General features: G+C 56.3%; 1 protein-coding gene across 1 annotated transcript in view; it reads right to left on the bottom strand.

Annotated features, from left to right (window-relative positions):
• Positions 1-1,877: 1,877 nt before the first annotated feature.
• HCN4 (hyperpolarization activated cyclic nucleotide gated potassium channel 4) overlaps positions 1,878-18,493 on the bottom strand; it is a 47,844-nt gene continuing 31,228 nt past the window's right edge. Inside the window, exons 3-8 of the mRNA XM_045070662.1 lie at positions 15,536-15,697; positions 13,260-13,478; positions 10,208-10,354; positions 9,867-10,107; positions 9,400-9,564; positions 1,878-9,294 (exon numbers count right to left, since the gene is read on the bottom strand). Coding sequence (XP_044926597.1) covers positions 7,835-9,294; positions 9,400-9,564; positions 9,867-10,107; positions 10,208-10,354; positions 13,260-13,478; positions 15,536-15,697 — 2,394 coding nt within the window. The 3' untranslated portion in view covers positions 1,878-7,834. The remainder of the gene's footprint in view (positions 9,295-9,399; positions 9,565-9,866; positions 10,108-10,207; positions 10,355-13,259; positions 13,479-15,535; positions 15,698-18,493) is intronic.

Below are 18,493 nucleotides of genomic sequence, written 5' to 3'. Positions count from 1 at the left end.
GGAGTGGGAGGACAGGGATTGACTGCAAAGGAACGTAAGGGTTTGGACGAGCGATGGAAATGTTCTTGATCTTAACAGTTAGGGGGAGTTGTAGGACTGTGTACATTTGTCAAAACTCAGCCTCTGTGAAGCAAATAGATACAATCAGCAATCACAACATAATGATCAAGGTACAAGGAATAAATCTAACAACATGTAAAAATCGTCATGAAGAAAACGATAAAGCCGTGTGAATGATTTGGCAGAGACAGTTAATGCCCAGCAAATATACCATACGCTCCCTCATGTTTCACAGCCTCCTTGGCAGTTCCATGGTGGCCAAGTGACAACAGACTACGAGAGGAAGTGGAGTGCGCCGCTGCTGGAGAGAAGGGTTCGTCATCACTCATCTCTTCCAGTTGTCTCCGCTCCTCCCACAGTGATCAGAGGACTGGGGGGTTCCAGCTCGCATCTGTGAAGACAGGGGCTGCCTGGCCTGCACAGGAATCTACTTGAGCTGGAATAATCCCTTATTGTGTGAAACCATTGAAATTTGGAGCTTTTTCTGTTGGGGCAGCGAGGGCTAATTAGCCTGAATAGTCAAAAAAAAAAAAAAAATTAAAGAAGACCCAAGTGAGGGGGGGGATTTGTGTTCTGTTCATCCATAGGAATATAAGTATTAATATTTACGTAATTTCAAATGAGTCCATTGAATTCTTCATGCATCTTACCAAAGTGATTTTACAATGTATATATGATAATACAGAACCTAGAGTAGCCAAGACATTCCTTAAGAGAAAGAAGGTGGGGACTCGCTCAACATACTTTATAAAGCTATAGTGACTAAGCAGGGTACCATTTGGACAAGGATAGGCAAGCTAATAGTACTGAACACAGAGCCTCCATATGGACCCAGAAATGAAGTGTAAGTGACAGTGCAAATTACACTAGGAACAACTGGTTGTCCGTATGGGGCAAAAATGAAGTTGAATTCTAGCCTGACAATAGACCAAAGTTAGGTCAGGTAGGTTAAGCAACACTTCACATTTTTACAAATTAATATAGAAGGATATCTTTAAAACAGCAGAGGCAGATGGGTTTCTTAAGCCAGCAGAAAAGACACTAAAGAAACACTAGACATTTTAGAAAATACATTGCTAAACTGGGCCTCACTTAAATGTAAAACCTCTGCTTATCAAAACCAAAAAAGTGAAAATCAAAGCCATAAATAGGAAGAAGACATTTGTAACATCTCATGAACAAAGAATGTGTTTCCCAAATAGACATGTGTGCATGTGTGCGTGTGTGTGTGTGTGTGTGTGTGAGTAAAACTGCTACAAACCAATAACAAGATCATGGGAAATCAGGCAAAACACATGAAGAAATATTTCTCAGAAGAGGAAATAGGAATGGCAAATGAATATGTGAGAAAACATTCAACCTTACTAGTAATTAGGGATTTGCGCATTAAAACATACTCGGATATCACTAGATTGGGAAAAATAACAGAGTCTGATGATTCCACTTACTGGCAAGAACGTGGAGCAAGAGTAGCTCATACACTGCAGCTGGGAGTATAAATTGTTGGAACTACTTAAAACAGTTTGGCCTGATCTTGTAAAGCCAAGATTAATTCACCCTATGACTCCATTATTCCGCAACTGGATACAGAGCCTAGAGATCTTTTTACGCATCTTTCTCTGGAGCCACAGACAGAACGTTTCTTTTCTTTTCTTTCTTTTTTTAAGATTTTATTTATTTATTTGACAGAGAGAGAGAGAGAGAGAGAGAGAGAGAGAGAGAATACAAGCAGGGGGAGTGGGAGAGGAAGAAGCAGGCTTCCTGCTCAACTGGGAGCCCGATGTGGGGCTCCGTCCCAGGACCCTGGGATCATGAACCTGAGCTGAAGGCAGACGCTTAACCACCTGAACCACTCAGGCGCCCCAAGAACATTTCTAGTAGCAGTGTTTATAATAACGGGAACTGGAACTGACCAAGAGAGCTAGCTCCAGAAGAATGCCTATGGAAATGGGGGGCATATCATACACTGGAATGTAATGCAGTAGTGAAAATGAGTTAACTATGCTCCGTGCATCAACAGGGTCTCAAAATTACAATATTGAACAAAACCAGCAAATTGCTGGAGACCATATACGGCAGATACCACTTACGCAAAGCTCAGATTTTTACAAATGTACTTAGTGGTATAGGAAAGTGGAGGCGGGCAGGCAATGAAAAGGTAGATCATTTGTAAAGAAATGGAAAACAAGAAAATGAACTAAAACTCGGTCTGCTTTGAATTATCCCCAAATCGTTGATTCTGAGTGTTATTGATGAAATTCTTCTCCTTGCAAAGACAGCTACTTCTAATCCCCACCCCTCCCCCAACCTTGGTAAGCAACTGAGTATATGGTTGAGAGACATTTTATTTCGGCAATAAAAGTACCAGGAAAAGTAAGGGAAGGAGAGAAAGTTCAGATGAGTGGTTTTCCTTGGAGAGAGGGAGAGAGATACAGTTGGGGACCAGCACCAAGGCCTTCAAAGGAATTCCTTGTGCTCTGTTTTTTAAACTGAGTGACTGGTACATGGCTGCTTATATTTTTAATGTCTTATTTATGTACTTATTTTATGTATGTATTATGTGTTTATTTATATCTTCTTCTGTGTGTATGAAATTTCTACCCTCAGGAGAGAGAAAACTGGAGAAGCGGAATCTGCAGAGCCCAGGGCAGGACTAGAGCCCGTGGCTCTGTGGGGCCCTGGAAACTCCAAACTCAAGAAAGAGTAAGAGGTGGTTCAGAGAAGGGTCAGAGAAGGATGAGGAGCCAGGGGACCCCAGCAGCAGGGGTCCAGGCTGAAGCTCAGGGGCCCGGGGGCCCGAACAGAGGGGGCAACCAGGAGGGCCAAGGGCATGGGTGAGATCTCCAGGAAGCATATGCACAGTGAGAAGAGGAGGGCCTGGGGTGGTCTGAAATTACCCACCCTTGAGGACAGAGAAGTAGCCCTCTCATGCTGAGGCTGACCACAGAGGTAGAACAGAAAGGCAGGAGCGGGGTCTCAGCAGCCCCGGCGAGCCGGGTCAGCGGGGTCCCACCATGCAGGCAGCAAAGCTGCCCCTCGGGGTGCAGGGAGGGCCGCCCATGACCTGGTCTGGGGCCCCCAGAGGCAAGGAAGCAGGAGCCAGATTGCAGTGGAGGAAGAAGTGACTGGAAGGAAGGGACAGGAGGGTGGGAAGCTGAGAGAGAGCTCTCCAAGTCTGGCTGAGAAGCCGAACACCAGCAGCTGGGAAGAAACAGAGTTGAGGGAGGGTTTGTCAAACTTTTTCAGCGTTTTTTCACCAAGGTCATTCTGGCTTATTGCTGTGAAGGTGGAAAGGGGGCTTTCGGGCCTGCACCCCCTCACCCCCAGGCTGGCAGCCCTTGGCAAGGCTTCCAAGCAAGGGGCACGTCTGGTGGGGGGCTGCTCGTAACAGTGGGGAGGGAATATTGGATCCCCAATGTTGTTCAGAATTGCTGGTAGGTGGTGATGATGACAGATAAGAGAAAGCAACTGACTTTCGTCATTTTTATTCTTGCTTTTAAAATTTTCCAGACAACACAAGCTTTCTTGCTTGCACCCAGACAGACTGCTCCTTAGTGTGGCACCGGCAGAAAGGGGCAGGTGTGGAGTCCCCAGGACTCGGTGTGCATCCTGACCCCTTCATATTCTAGCTGCATGGTTGGGGGCAAGTTCCTTGCCCTGCTGAGCGTCCTGCCCTTTGGCTCACTGTAACGGAGGTGAATTCTGACTAGTCAGGGTGGTGTAGGTAGAGGGAGAGAAGGCGGAAGCTCCCAGCGACTGGCACAAGGTGGGTATTTACTTAGTGTCCTTTTGGAATCAGGGAGCAGAGAAGACAGTGCCGGTGTCGCCTGCCCACATGCCCCCCATAGCCCACAGTGGAGGAGAAAGGCCCGGTGCCGGTACCTGGGGGATTTGTCCTGGGTGGGCAGGGGTGGTGGGTGTGGGTGACTTTCATTGGGACCACCCAGGTGCACTTCTGCCCTCGAGGTTTGGCTGGACTCCATCACTGTTGGAAAAGGCTTCCCTTTAGCCTCAAAGGCCAGCCCCGCGGGCCACCTCTGCCCTCCCCACCACCGGTCCCTGAGGAACCACGCTGCCTGGGCCGCAGGGGGCAGTTGTCATGGGGACACTGGGCCTGTGGAGCTGCCTTCCTAGCAACGGGACTCCGAGGCCGGTTCCCATGGAAACAACATCCACTTGGCAATCAGTGATGGGGACCGGGTTCCCTGCCCTTTTCTGAGGACTTCCCCTCCTCCCGCAGGCAGCCACATGGCAGGCAGTCCCCGCTCCGAGCCGGGAGCCCTGGGGACTTCACCGTTCCAGCCACAGATGGCTGCCTCTCCCTTATCCAGCAAGGCGCAGGACGGGTGGGCACCCTCCACAGACCGGGGAGGTGGGGGAGGGGGTAAGGGCACCTGCCTGAAGGCTTCATGGAGGGCCTGGGGGCCAAACCCAGGGACCCTCTCTGTCAGCAGGGATTGGGTGCCCCACCTCCCAACAGCAAAGCCGCCCATCCCCAGTGTGCCCTCAGATTCCCCAACCTACACAGAGGCCCAGCAGCTGTGCCCCACTCTTGGCCTGAAACCCTCCATCCTGACCATGACGCCCTGCCCCAGCCATCACCTTTGGTCCCCCAGCCACCCTCTGAGGGCCCATCTTAGTATTTCCCATACTAAGTGGGAAATGCCACCTTAGTATCCCACTGGAGTCCACATGCACAGTGACTGTCCTCCTTCCCCTTCAGGGAGCACCAAGGAGTCCCATTCCTGGCAGCCGGTGGGGGCAGGGTCTGAGTCAGGGTCTCACATGTCCACCAGCTGACAAAGGACACACACACAGTCACTCACACTCCTCCTTAATGAGTCACCAGCCCCTAAACAAAGCACACCTGCACCCACAGCCAGCCCTCTCACACTCCCTCACATCTTTGCTCCCCTGCTCTTGGGGTCACAGGTTTGTGCCCCTCAAGTGCCCACATGTGCTCTAGGGGCTGTGCCCTCCCCACTCACCACAGCCTGGCTCTTGAGCCCTCCAGCCTACCCTACTGACCTTACTCGCTTCTCCAATCCCTGACCCCTGAAGAAGACAGCATCTGCTGGCATTTTTTTATTTAAATAAAATATACAACACGGTGCATTTACCGTTTTCTGTTTTAAAAGTGGTAGATTTGAAAATTGCTTGTGGGGGTTTGGAGATGGGTCGGCCCACTCATTGGACCTGGTTTCCCCAGTCTCTGAGGAGTGGCTGGGCTGGATCAGAGCTTTTATAAAATGCATGTGTGTGCGCGTGCGCACGCACGTGTGCAGAAAAGAGGGTGGTGAGGCCAGGCCCTGATGGCAAGGGGGATGGTCCTCACGCCTCATGCCCCTGGACACTCCACCCCTGCTCCTCTCCCCTCCCCCACCCCCTCCAGGACTAGACTGGCTTTGGATCAAGTCCTATGGCCTTCCTTAGTAGGGTGGGGGGCAGACTCAGGTGGAGGCTGCCACTCAAATCCTTCCAGCTCTGAAAACTCCCTAGGCCCAAGGGGCATTCTTCTGCCCAACAGAGACCACAGCTGGATGCTTTGTCTCTCCCCAGGTTCCCAAGATCTCTCACTACCTTCTGTTCTGGATGACTGCCTCCCTCTCATGTGGCCCCTCCATGGAGATATGGACCTGCCCCACATTCCAGGACAACTCAGGACCAAATCTGATCTTGACTTCATTCTGGCTGGAGCATGGAGAGGGGTTCTGGATAGACATGGCGGGACCAGCCCTCCCCACTGTGCAGGTCTTGGCAGCCAAACCTGTTCCAGCCTGATAGGCAGGTGGAGGGAGACCACTAACCTTGGCTCTGGCAGGGTCTGGTTGGAGAAGAGGAGTGTCCCTCAGGAGGCATCTGAGCTGCTTTCACATAGGCCCCCATTCTGAACCTGCTTCTGGCTCCTGGGTGCCTTCAGAATCAAGGCCAGTCCCCTCCGGCTGCCCTCCAACACCTCTGGATCCCCACCCCAAACCCTTTCCACACCTGCACATCCACCTCGGGCCCATCCTGTGTCCTCCATCCCACCCCACTCCCCTTTCTTGCTTCCCCCCTTCTCTTACCTTTCCTTCCTCTTCCTTCCTTCCTTCCTCCTAACTCTTCCCACCTCTCAAGGCCTGGCTCAAGCCCGCGGCTGGCCACAGGAGGCCCTTCAGGAGGCCCAGCCACCTCCTGTGTCCTGAGATCATAAGGTCCTGGAGCCCTCAGCCAGGGTTCTCTGGGCTCTCACCATAGCTTGTTGGAGCAGTGGGCTGGGCACATGAGGAGGGAACAGAAGAGATGTGATTTATTGAGCACCTACTATGGTGTGTGCCAGGCGCGAGGCTGGGCATTTCACATCTGCTACTTTTCTCATCTGGTCCTCATAGGTTCTTGTGAAGTGGTACCATAATCATTCCCATTTTACAAGCGAGGGAACAGACTCATGTCTGATAGCTAGCCCAAGGTCATACAGCTAAGAAGTGGCAGGACTGGGATTTGAACCCAGGTCTCATTGCTTCCAAAATCTGGTGTCTTTCCATACCACCATGCCTGGGGAGTCACTCAGTCCCTCTCAACAGTTGCTTCCGGAAGGGAACTAGGATTTGGCCTCAGGCAGTCATGGATTTAAATCTCCTGGCACTCCTGGCTCTGCCACTCCTAGTTACGCAATTCTGGAAAAATGGCCTCAAACTCAAGTTTCCTCACCTGTGAAATGGGGAGAATCAAAGTACCAACCTCATGGTCTTTGTGAAATTGAAGGGGTTAATGTGTGTAAAGTGCTAAACCAGTGCTTGGCACAGAGCAGACTCAATAAATAGAAGTTCCCCTCACCTCCCACCATACAGATAGGAAAATGGAGGGCCACGGAGGCGAGAGGATGTGCTTGAGCCCCACAGGGAAGGAGGGGGTCTTCTGCTTCCAGGTGGTGAGATATCGAGCTAGGACTGGACTTGAGACCAGAGATGGTGAGGAAGGGAGCCTGCTGAGAGGTCTTGGGGTCCTCTTCCCTGAGGACTGGAAAGAACACTTCCCCAGACCCTGTGGTGCCCAGCCTGAGGGCCAGGACAGGTTGCTGAATGTAAGGTGACCTGGGTGTCCTGGCAACATGGGGTTACAATGTGCACACATGTGAGTGGCTATCTACACAGCTCTGCAGAGCGCTACATAGCTATACATATACACATCTTACATACATATACATATACATGTTCATGTTCATATACATATCTTGCTAAGTTTGCAGTAGAAAAAAAATGCAAGACTCTCAGGGCCCTGACCCCATTTTGTCTCAAAGACCCAGATGACTGAGGCTCCCCAGGAACATATCCAGGGGCAACCCCTTCCTGTGGGGGAAGAAGATGACCCCCACAGAATGGGGCTCCAAGTTCACAGCTACGGGGCTGGTGGTGACTGTTGCCATAGGATACAATAACAGATCTGCTCTAAGAAACCCCAAAGGTGGGTCACCCCTGCTGCCGTCAAGCCCCAGAAACCCCCACCTGCCTTCTTCTGGCTTTTGCCTTCGGGCCCTGCCTGCTCCCTCCCCCCTCCCTCCCCCCTCCCTCCCTCTAGTGCTGAGTATTAAAATAGTCTATAAAAGCAAGTGACCAAAAATCTATAGCTCTAAGAATACCTGGTTATTTTCTGCTGTCTTTTGTTTTTCTGGTGTGGGTTTTTTTTTTTAATGATAATTATTATTGTTATTGGTATATCTCCTAATCACAGTTAAACCTGAAGGAAGAAAGAAGGGAGAAAAAAAGAAGAGAGAAGAAGGAAGGAAGGGCCCCACTCATAGATTGGACGGCAGTTTGGAGCGCACGGGCTCAGACCTGGCCCCAGGTTCCCTCTGGGGGGCAGCAGTCAGAGGGGGCCCCCCAGAAGAGGCGGCTCTTGCCCCAAACAAAGAGAGAGGGGGTGGCAAAGAACCTGAGGATGTCTTCCGAGGCAGAGTGACATGCTGGCCGGGGACAGCACCATAGGGCCTCCCCGGGAGAACGAGGCCCCCGCTGCCCCCGCTAACGCCGCCGGCCCTGGGGACGAGCGGGAAGGCCGCCACGGACTCCCCCGAGGAGTGCGGAGAGGCTCTGCGGAGAGTCTGCGCCCCGTCCTGGGGCAGGGCCGGCTGGGAGGCTGAGATGAGCTTGAGGTCCTGGGTGAGGCGGCCCGGGGTGAGGGGTGGCGTGCCGCGGCGCTGGGGTACCTGGGGAGCTGGGGGGCTGGAGGCGGGCGGCAGGAGCAAGGAACCGTGGGAGCCGGAGGCCCGAGGGGGGGCACTTGGGAAAGTTCTTGGGGGGCCGGGGCTGTGGCCTGGGGGGCTGAGACCTCCGCGGGGGGGGAAGGCTACGGGAGAAGCCCCCCCGGAGGCCCCTGCCACGAAGGACGGCCGCTCGGGTTGCCGCGGGGGCGTCTCTGGCGTACTTGGCTGGCCGGCGGCCAGGCCGGGGGACAGCTCCCCAGGTGGCTGGCCCAGCTGCCCGGGGCTGGCCGACGGGGACCGGGAGGAGGGCGGGGGCGGCAGGAAGTGCTCCAGGAGTCCCAGGCCCCCGCGGGCCCCCGGCAGCGGGGGCGGCGGCTGGTTGGCTTGCGGCGATCGGGCTCCGGACTGCAGCGGCGTGAGCAGCGGAGAGTCGGACGAGGACAGGGAGCCGCCCAGCGCCTTGTGGAAGTGGCCGAAGCCGGTGGCCGCGGTGGCGGCTGCGGAGGCCGAGGGCGTGGGAGCCGGGGAGGAGCCGCCGAGCCCAGGGGGCGGGGAGGAGCCGGACGAGGGCAGGAGCGGGCTCAGGCCCGCGGGCGCGGAGAAGCCGGCCAGCTGCTGGATGTGGAAGGAGGAGGAAGACGGCGTGTCCACCTGCGACGGGCTGCTGGCGGGCGAGGCGGAGCCCAGCGCCGACGGGATCAGGGACTGCAGCCGCTTCAGGTGCCGGGGCGTCTGCCCCGCACCGAGGCCGCCTAGCCCGGGGCCGGGAGGGGGGCGGAAGATGGCAGCGGGCAGGCGGGGGTGGTGAGTGAGCGCGATGGCCACCGAGGTGGTGGCCGCGGCGGCTTGCAGCGGCGCCTGGATCAGCGGCGTCCAGATGACCGGCGTGGGGGTCGGGGTGGCCGAGGCGGCGGCCTGGACGCGGTGAGCACAGTGAGCCATCTCGCGGTCATGCTGCACGATCTGCTGGATGATCTCGTTCTCCTGGTAGTTGAAGACGCCTGAGTTGAGGTCGTGCTGGACTTTGTGGAGGAGGATGGAGTTCTTCTTGCCTGGGCCGTGCACGGAACGAGAGCAGGGGCTCAGGCCAGAGCGGGAGGCCAGGGGGTGGGCGAGGGGGTTCCCCTCCCAGCCGCCGCCCGGCCCGGTCCCCTCACCGATGCGGTCCAGGCGGTCCAGCGCCACTGTCTCGAAGGCCCGCCGCATCATGGGGTACTCCTCCAGCACCTCATTGAAGTTGTCCACACTCAGCGAGTAGAGGCGGCAGTATGTGTCGGCCCTCACGCTGGCCGTGCGCCGACCCCGAGTCAGCAAGCAGATCTCTGCCAGGACAGCGGGAGTGGGGAGGGGGTGCTCGAAGGGGCCTCCTGCTCGCCCCTGACCTGGGTTCCCACTGTCTGGTAGGGACGCCTGACGGTAACAAGGCCCCATCCCCAGGGGTGACCATACAAGATGCCCCCAAGTGGGTGCCAGGCTCTTCCAGGGCCGCAGCTCCGCCCCCCACCCCCCCGCCCAGGGCCACAGGCCCTCACCTTCAGGCAGGGGCCAGAAGAGCCCCAAACATCGTCCTCAGTATCTCTCTAGCCCATTCCCCTGCCCCCTAGGGCTCCGCCGGCCACCTCACCTCCAAAGTAGGAGCCATCTGCCAGCTTGGTCTCCTTGTTGCCCTTTGTGAGCACACTGACCACGCCATGCTGGATGAAGTACATCTTCTTGCCGATGGTGCCCTCACGGATGATGTAGTCCCCAGGCTGGAAGACCTCAAAGCGCAGCTTGGTCAGCATGGAGGTCACAAAGTTGGGGTCCGCGTTGGCGAACAGCGGCATGGAGGCCACCAGCTTCCGGCAGTTGAAGTTGATGATCTCCTAATCCCCAGACAGGGTGGAGAAGATGAGGGAGCCGCCCTGCAGGAGGGAAGCTCCCCTCCTGGTCGCCAGCCCCCGCACCCCCCCCCCCAACGCGTACCTCCCTCAGCGGCTCACTCAGCTCGCCCAGGATGCTCTCTTCATCGAACATCTTGCCCTGGTAGCGGTGCTCATAGTAGTCGTGGATGCGCTGCCGCGTGTCCGGTGGGAGCTTATGGAAGGACATGTACTGCTCCACCTGCTTGTACTGAGTCGGGGGAGAAGGAGAGAGGGAGAGGGCGTCACCTCCTCAGGGCCTCGGCCCTGCTGCTGACCAGAGCTGGCACGGACCCTGTGGGCCTCCTTGGCCCAGCCTGGCTCCTCAACGCTGAGATCCTCAGTGGGGGTGTGCCCCAAACCATGGTCCTGACTCCCAGCTGCCTGGGGCGGGGGAGGGGCTCCATCAGTGTGCCCAGGGCTCTCTGGAGGTGGCTGGGGACAATAGGGGCTATCCAAAGCCCCATTCCAGGCCAACCGACCAGAGTCCCTCAAGTTTCCTCTGCCCCTGGCTCTTTCCTATGTCACACTGTGTACAAGAGAAAGCTCACGGGTCCTGGAGGAACTCTTTGCTACCAGTGATCACACTGGCTGGGCAGCAGGGTTGGGCCACAGTGGGTTAGTGGGACCCAGAGGCTGAAGTCAGGATGCCTGATGGTCATACGCTGTGTATCTAAACATGGCCCCTGGCTGGCTCCAAGGCATTTTGTGGAAGAGTGACTCTAGCCCATGGGGATGGCCAGGGTAGAACAAGTTCCTTAAGCAGAGATTGGGGATAAGAGCTTTGAGACCTGAAATGCCCAGGGCTCAAGCAAATATGAAATGCTCCCATCTACCCAGGGTGAAGTTGTGGGGTCTGCTCCAGCATCCTGGGACTGCGGGTGCGGAGTGGGGGTCCACAGGGGCATGTTAGGCAGAAATAGTAGGCAAGAGCAGAGTTTTCCCACACTGAGATGCAAGGGAAATTCCTATACCCCAGGAACAAGCAGAAGAGGGGAGCATGTTTTCACACATTGGGGCTCCCAATAGGCGGGGACACAGTATGGCTGCAGACAGATGCCAGCAGGCAACCGAGGCCTGGGAGATGAAGTTTCCATGCATTCTTCCAGCCAAGCTGGCTCTGTCTGCTCGAGGTTGTGCCCAGCCCCAGGAGACAGGGACTTCCCTGCGGTGTATGGGAACAGGGGCAGAACAGCTAAAGCTGTGTTTTAGAGAATTCCCCATGCCTGGAACATCCATAGTGGTGGGGAGGCAGGGTCTGGAGACGGGGCGGGAGTTGGAAGCTGGCTAAAGTGATCTAGGCGAGAGCGAGAAGTGGGGACCAAAGGGAGGTAATACATTTCAGAGAGATTTATGAGTGAATCATATTGGAGAGCCATTAGCTAAAGAACCAAATAAAGACAACTCCCAAATGGAAAGTCACAAGCAGCTTGACTCTGCCCTCGAATGAACCTTGGTGCTTTTTCTAAACTAGAGTCCCGACTGAGCCCCCATCCCGGTCCCACACCAAGCCCTGATCCTGGTTTCACATGGAGTCCTGACCTGGTCACAGGCTGGGCCCTGACGCAGGCCCACATTGATCCTTCCCCTGGCCCTGGACTAAACCCTGGTCTTTATAACCTGACTCCTCCTCTCCTTCCCCTTTCCAGCCCCCTCATTCCTAACCCAGAACCCTTTGTTCAAATCAGGCTGATTTCTTTCCCACCCATCATGCTCATCATGTGGCTAGCCTAGAATTCTCGCCTACCTTCTTTCTCTGCCTCCCCAAACTGCCCCTCCCACCCTGGGCTGGCTCTGCAGACTCCTGAACTTTCCTTCTGGCAGGATGGGACCTGGGCCTCCATGTCTCGGTCACCCCAGCAAGGGACAGCACATGGGGCAGGCAGGCAGCCAGTTAATCAATACACACTAAGCCCTGCTAAGTGCCGGACATGACACCGGCAATTCAATAGGGAGGGACAGACCTGGGTCCTGCCCTCACGGAGCCACCACCTGGACAGGCAGGACATAGACACTGAACAACAGACTGCACAGAGTAATCAAATATGGCAGGAGTCCCAAGTGTGGTGAAGGGGAATTAGAGGGCACCAGGGGTTCACATGATGGGTGGGGCTGATGGGGTCACAGAAAGCTCACCAAGGGGAAGTGCAGGCTGAGAGGTGGAGAAGTGGTCGGGTGAAAAGGAGCGAGGAGCGTTCCAGGCTAGTGTCCGTGCCAAGGCCCTGTGGCAGGAGGGCACATGCAAGGAGGAGCCTGGCGAGGCTCGAATAGAGGGCTGTAGGGCCCATGGCATGATCTGGGCATGAGAAGGGCAGGGGCCAGATTATGCCCCTTAAATGCCAGGCTGAGGAACCCCACTGCAGGGTTCCTCTGCATCTACAAGTAACAAGAAGATTCTGATGAGTTTTAAGCAGGATGATATGATCAACTTTACATTTTTTAGGTGCCTGATCTATCTGCCATGCAGAGTATGGAGTGGAAGGTGCCAGATGGAGCCCATTTAGCCAATAAATATCGAATAGCCTACGCCATGCTCACACAGTCTTAGCGGTTGGCAAACAGCACTCCCTCCTCATAAACCCCATGATATGACCCCTTCTCCTTGCTGTCTCCATCTTACAGATAAGCAAATGGGCCACAGAGGTGGGAAGTAACATACCCACACTCCATGGACAGCTGGGTAGATCACTTGGGCCCCACTGCACAGGGAGAGCTAGAAGGACCAGCCAGAGGGGAAAGCCGAGAGTGTGCTGTTACAGAAACCAAGGGCCAAGCCAAGAAGGGAGTGATAACTGTCAAATACCACTGAGATGCCCAGCGGGTGGTGGGGGGGAACCAAAGGGAACCATTGGCTTTAGTAATGCAGAGGGCACTGGTGAACTTCAATTCCATGGGCCGAGCCACGGATTCAGCAGTCATAAACAATATGCAGTTTTGTTTGTTTCAGGAACTTGCCCATGAGAAAGAGGCGAGCTGCTGAGGCCAGAGGATGTAGAAGGCAGAGCACGTCAGGGGTCTGGTGGGGACCTACCCCGGCTGCCAGCCTGTGCTCCCTGGGGACCGCAGGTCAGGGTCCCCTGAGCCGACCCAAGAGGGACCCCAGGTTTCTGCCCTACCTTTTCCTGGTACTGGCGCCGGGAGGAGTCCAGGGACTGGATGAGGGCCGTGGCATGGCCGATGAACATGGCATAGCAGGTAGCGCCCACAATCATACTGAGCATGGTGAGCCAGACGTCCGACATGCCCACGGGCGCCTGCCGTCCATACCCGATGCACAGCATGTGGCTCATGGCCTTGAAGAGTGCGTACGAGTACTGCTTTCCCCAGGAGTTATTCTGCGGACAGGTGAGAGGGGGTGCTGTGAATGGCCGCCACTCTCACTAGCTGCTAGAAAGGCCCCTGCCGCCTCCCACCCCTCAGCCTAATCCTTCCCCAGTGGCTGAGCCCAGGGAGGCCTTCCAACCTTGCTGCTGGCTGATGGCCTCGGGTGAGGTGCAGGAGGCCCACGCTGGTGACCTGCGGTGACACTGAATCCCTGACTCGGGCCTTTCTCTTGCTCTGGGGGGGTCAGGGATCAGTCCCCAGCAAAAGGAGGGGAGCCAACCTCACCCCCTCTGACTTCTCAGTCCCCATAGGGCTGCCTAGAGCCCCCCTAAGCAGCCAAAGTCTCCAGGCTGAGCCACCCTGCTGTCCTCCACTTGCTGAAATAGCTCTATCCCCTCCCCCCACCCCACCCCTGCAAACTACTGCCAAGTGAAGCCCATTTCCCCACTGACCTCAATTATAAAACCAGATATGCTTCCCCTGGGGGGACAGGCTCCGGCAGACCGAGCCAAAAACACTGTCCTCATTTTGGGTGAGCAAAGTCTAAGCACTGCGGAGCTAACTCGCCTCCTGGGTGAGCCCTGCCGGAATGGGTCCAGGGCTGAGGGCCCCCTAGGCCACCCCCACCAGGAACTGGGCTGTCTGGAACAGACACTGCTTGGGGGCAGGAGGAGGGAGGAAGGGAGTGAGTGAGGCTCCTGGCTATTTTTGTCTCCAAAGCCAGTCAGTGTCTCAAGGAAGTCTCTGTGTGGGAACGCTGGGCGCAGAAGGGCCATCTCCTGAATTTAGTGCGTGTGTGGGCCTGTCACCCTCACACAGAGGAAACTGTCCCTGAAGAGGAAGCTGCCAGATGAACCCCAGCATCTGCCACCTCCCCACTGTCTCCCTATTCATACAGGGGACATGTGAAGCAATGACACGCAGGGCCAGCAGAACCGGTGCCCAGAGCCCCAGACCCTTCCATGGTCAGCAGGCCGTTCCTGGCACCTGGAGAAAGGCTCAGCAGCTGCCAGCCACGTTCAAGGTCACTCAGATGGTCCCAGACAAAGCTGAGTGGGTCTGGTGGCTCTCGGTGCAGACCAGGTTGGGAGGTCAGCGGGGCTGATCCCGGGGTGCTGGCCTCGGATCCAGGCCTGGGGACCTGGGGTGGCCCCCAGCTGCCTCTAGTCAGGGCTTCTGGCCTTACCACTGAGCCTCTGGGGACTAGGAAATTCAATCCATATGGCCGATTCATTTACACTAAGCTCATCAAAAGGCTGTTTTGTAAAGGCCTATTTGATGCTGGAAGATGCCTCAGGGTCTCTTTCACCTCTTTCAAAGCTGGTTTCTCCTCCCCTGGGGCTCTGGGGATTTGCCACCAGACCCAACCGTGCAGACCCAACCAGATAGAGTGGGCGGGAGAAGGAGGGATGGTCACTAGACCCAGAGAAAAGTTCACGGGTCTAGGGGGTCCTCACCCAGCCCAGTGCCCACTCTATCTTTGGGAGGCGATGGGGGGTGGGGTCTGCGTTATGGCTTCCCAGCCCCCATTCCATCTCCCTCTCCCCGTCCCAGGGCTGGTGGTAGGGAGGTGGTCCTCACCCTGCAGAGCAGTGTGTGTCTGAGAGGTGGGGCTGGGGGCAGGGAAAGGAGCAGGTAGAGGACAGCCCAGCTCAGCAGAAGGGGGCTAGCCCAGGCCTAGGCGCCGTCCACAGTGCTCCTCACAGGCTTCGCTTTCCTCCGGCTCAGCTTTTTGGGTTGGTCTGCCTCTGGGGAACCGAGGGAGAAGGGCAGGAGGAGCCCCCAGCCCAGCTTGGCCACACTTAATACGGTCTGAGAATGGCCAGGTCTCCGTCCCCTTGGGTGAAGTCACCAGGGCTCCTGACGGCACGGGAGGCCAGAAGAAGGCCGGGGAGTGAGCAGGGCACAGCTGAGGGCCCTGGGACGGACCTATATCAGCTGGAGTCATGTGCCCGTGGGCACCAAGGGGGCAGCCCAGGACCCCACGTGCTGGGGCTTGGGAGTCCCGGGCTGTGGAGCGACTCTGCCTGCCCAGGCAGCACCCGCCCCACTCTTGCCGAGCACTCACCACCATGTTGTTGATGGACACCCAGCAGTCGTCGGGGAAGTCCTGCAGCATGGGCACCAGGAACTGCAGGCAGCCATCCCAGTGGCAGAGCAGAAGCATCATGCCAATGAGGTTCACTATGCGCACCACGGCGCTCGCCAGGTCGTAGGTCATGTGGAAGATCTGGAGGCAGACGGAAAGAAACGTTAAGATGGGTGGCCGGCCAGGAAGGGGTGGCCCCACTCTGCCTGCCCCTGCCGCTGCTGCTGGGCACCGCCATATGTGGACTTGGCGGAGCAGCTGGCCTGGTGCAGGTGCAGGTGTGTGCAGGGTCAAGGGTGGCAGGTGGCAGAAAGGTGGCCTGGAAGAAGCAGGCTGGGGGACAGGGGGGACGGCTCCTGGGATTTGGGCAGATGGGGGAGGAAGTTCAGCCCTGCAGGCCAGATATCTGAAGGGAGGGCCCCTGGAGCCCCCCGCAGCCCCAGAGTGGGCAGAGAAGCTGTCTCTAGGCCATGAAGACCACAGGGAGAAGAGCCGGCCAGCAGGAGGCTCCTCAGGGGACCACAGTCTGTCGTCACACCAGGGCCATTGTGTTTCCCCAGACCTGCTGCTTTAGGCGGAGGACCTACCAGTGGCTGGGCAGCGGCAGGGGGGTTGGGGGGGTGAGGAGAAAGGTTCTGCTCAGGGCAGCCACAGAACTGAAGCGGAAGCAGCATGGACACACGGGCTCCCCGATCACACAGACCTTGATCCCAGACCCACTTCTAACCAATTCCCAGCTGTGCAACCTTGAGCAAGCCCCTTAACCTCTCTGATTATATTTCCTCATCTGGAAAATGGCAATGAAAATTCTTACCCGAGTGGACTGTCAGGGGTATTAAATTATACATATAAAGCGCTCGGTACTATAGAAGTATTCCACAAATTGCGAACCATTACTCATTGATGGGTTGTTGTTAATAATTAATCTTTATGATTCGGTCATATGTATTAGTAGTCATGCTCTCCCGTATCGCTTAATAAAGCCCAGAGCCTGCAACCGCAGCCCAGCACCAGCTTGCACCTCCACTCCTATGGCTCCTAGGAGAGGCTTAATGAAGCCTGGTGGGGCAGGGCCAGGGGGGCACATCCCAGCATCCCTGCCCTGCCCCCCCCAGAGCTGCTGCTTGGTCTGGTATTAACGGGGATCCCCATACTGACGGGGCAGTGAGGGGAAAGGGATCTGGAAGGAGGTCAGAGAGAGGTTTCTGGACTCTGGTCTTGCCCCGGCCTAGGAGACTCTGGGGGCAGGATGGGGTAGAGCTTGGTGGCTGGGGGCAGGTCATTGTGATAGTAGTGACTTCAGTTTCCCCTTCTGAAGTGTGGGCATAGTTTGGGGCAAGGTTTGGAAAAGCCCAACATGAATACTGCTTGTCGGGCGCATCCAGGGTTGTGCCCACCTGCACCCGCCTTAGCACAACTCTGGATGTTCCAGCCAAAAGATGATGGAGACTTCTCAGGATGAAGTGGACCCTGGAAAGGTTCAGGGAGGGTGGCGGTCCATCACCCCTGTGGCCCTGGTGTCAGAGTGGGGGCATGTGGGCCCACAGCCATCATCTCATTTAACCTCACAACAACCCTTTGCTGAAAATATTATTAATCCATTTTATACCAAGGCTTGGAGAAGGAAAGGGACTGGCCTCCGTCATGGTGGCAGTGGGAGAGGCACGTCTGAGCTCAGGGCTGCCAGCAGATTATCAGACTGGCCCAGTGTGGGAATGATGGTTTCCAGGAGTTATTTTGTAGATGGAACAACTCAAACCCGATGTGGCTGAATTCACACGGCAAAGGGACACAGGCGCGGCCGGAACTCGCCAGCATCTCACCTCAGTAAGCCCCAGGCTGTCAGCACATCGCTCCCCACCGAGCTGCTGTGTCAATGTCAATGTCAGGGGCGGGCGTGGGGCACGAGACACTGGCCAGGGCAGGATGGGTCTGGGACCCGTGTCTAGGAGCCAAGGCATGCCTGAGTGTGCAGTGGTGACTCTGGCCATCTGTCCACTGCTGGCCTTGCTGTGGGGCCTGGACCCTGAGCCTGGGAAGCTCCTCAGCCTCTCCCCATCCCCAGCAGCTCCCAAGCACCAGCACCCCAGCTGCGGCTCTGAGGGGAGATCTCACTTTGGGCTCTTCACTGCTTAGGTGAACGCAATAGCTCTATGACCTTGGGCAAATCACTAGCCTTTCAGAGTCCAAGATGACCAGGATGCCACCAGCTCCCCAGACTCAACAGGATGGGAAAGGCAAGTGACGCGGAACCATCCAGTCTCAGAGATGGCCGGCACCTGCCCTCACGTCCTGCCACATCTCAGCCTCCCATCATCTAAGATGAGCTAGATATCTGCCCCCCATTTCTCAAGGTTTCTGGAAAATTAAACTGGCTAAGAAGGTCCTCTGGGCCCCGAACACAGCATGGGTAGGGTCTTTATTACAAAGCTCCTTGGTTTCCTAGACTGGATGTTTGTGTCCCCCAAAGTTCATATGTTGAAGCCTGAACCCCCACTGTAATGGCATTAGGAGTTGGGCCTTCAGGAGTTGATGAGGTCATGGGGGGTGGAGCCCCATGAATGGGGTCTATGCCCTTAGAAGAAGAGACACGAGAAGGAGGAGCTCTCGGCTGTGTGAGGCCACAGCAGGCAGGTGGCAATCCACAAATGCGGACGGGGCCTCAGACAGAAGGTGACCATGCTGGCACCCTGATTTGTCCTTTCAGCCTCCAGAACTGTGAGAAATAAATGTTCGTCGAAGCCCCCAGGTATGTGGTATTCTATTCCAACGGCCCAAGCGGGGCCGTACTTGCAGGGTCTGTGGGAGAGAGTCCTATGAGGCATCTGTAGAATGCAGTGTATCTTACAGAACCGGAGCTTCAGGTAGCCTGGGACCCCTTTGAGAAAGTGTCCCCTGCCTGGTGCAGCTCACAGAGTCTGCCCCAGGCATGAATCC

The sequence above is a fragment of the Mustela putorius genome, unplaced genomic scaffold (genome assembly GCF_011764305.1).
Source record: "Mustela putorius furo isolate JIRA1106 unplaced genomic scaffold, ASM1176430v1.1 tig00003972_pilon_pilon_pilon, whole genome shotgun sequence".
In the NCBI taxonomy this organism is placed as follows: Eukaryota; Metazoa; Chordata; class Mammalia; order Carnivora; family Mustelidae; genus Mustela; species Mustela putorius.
Note: the sequence above shows the minus strand (reverse complement) of the source record. Positions and strands in the feature narration are given on the sequence as shown.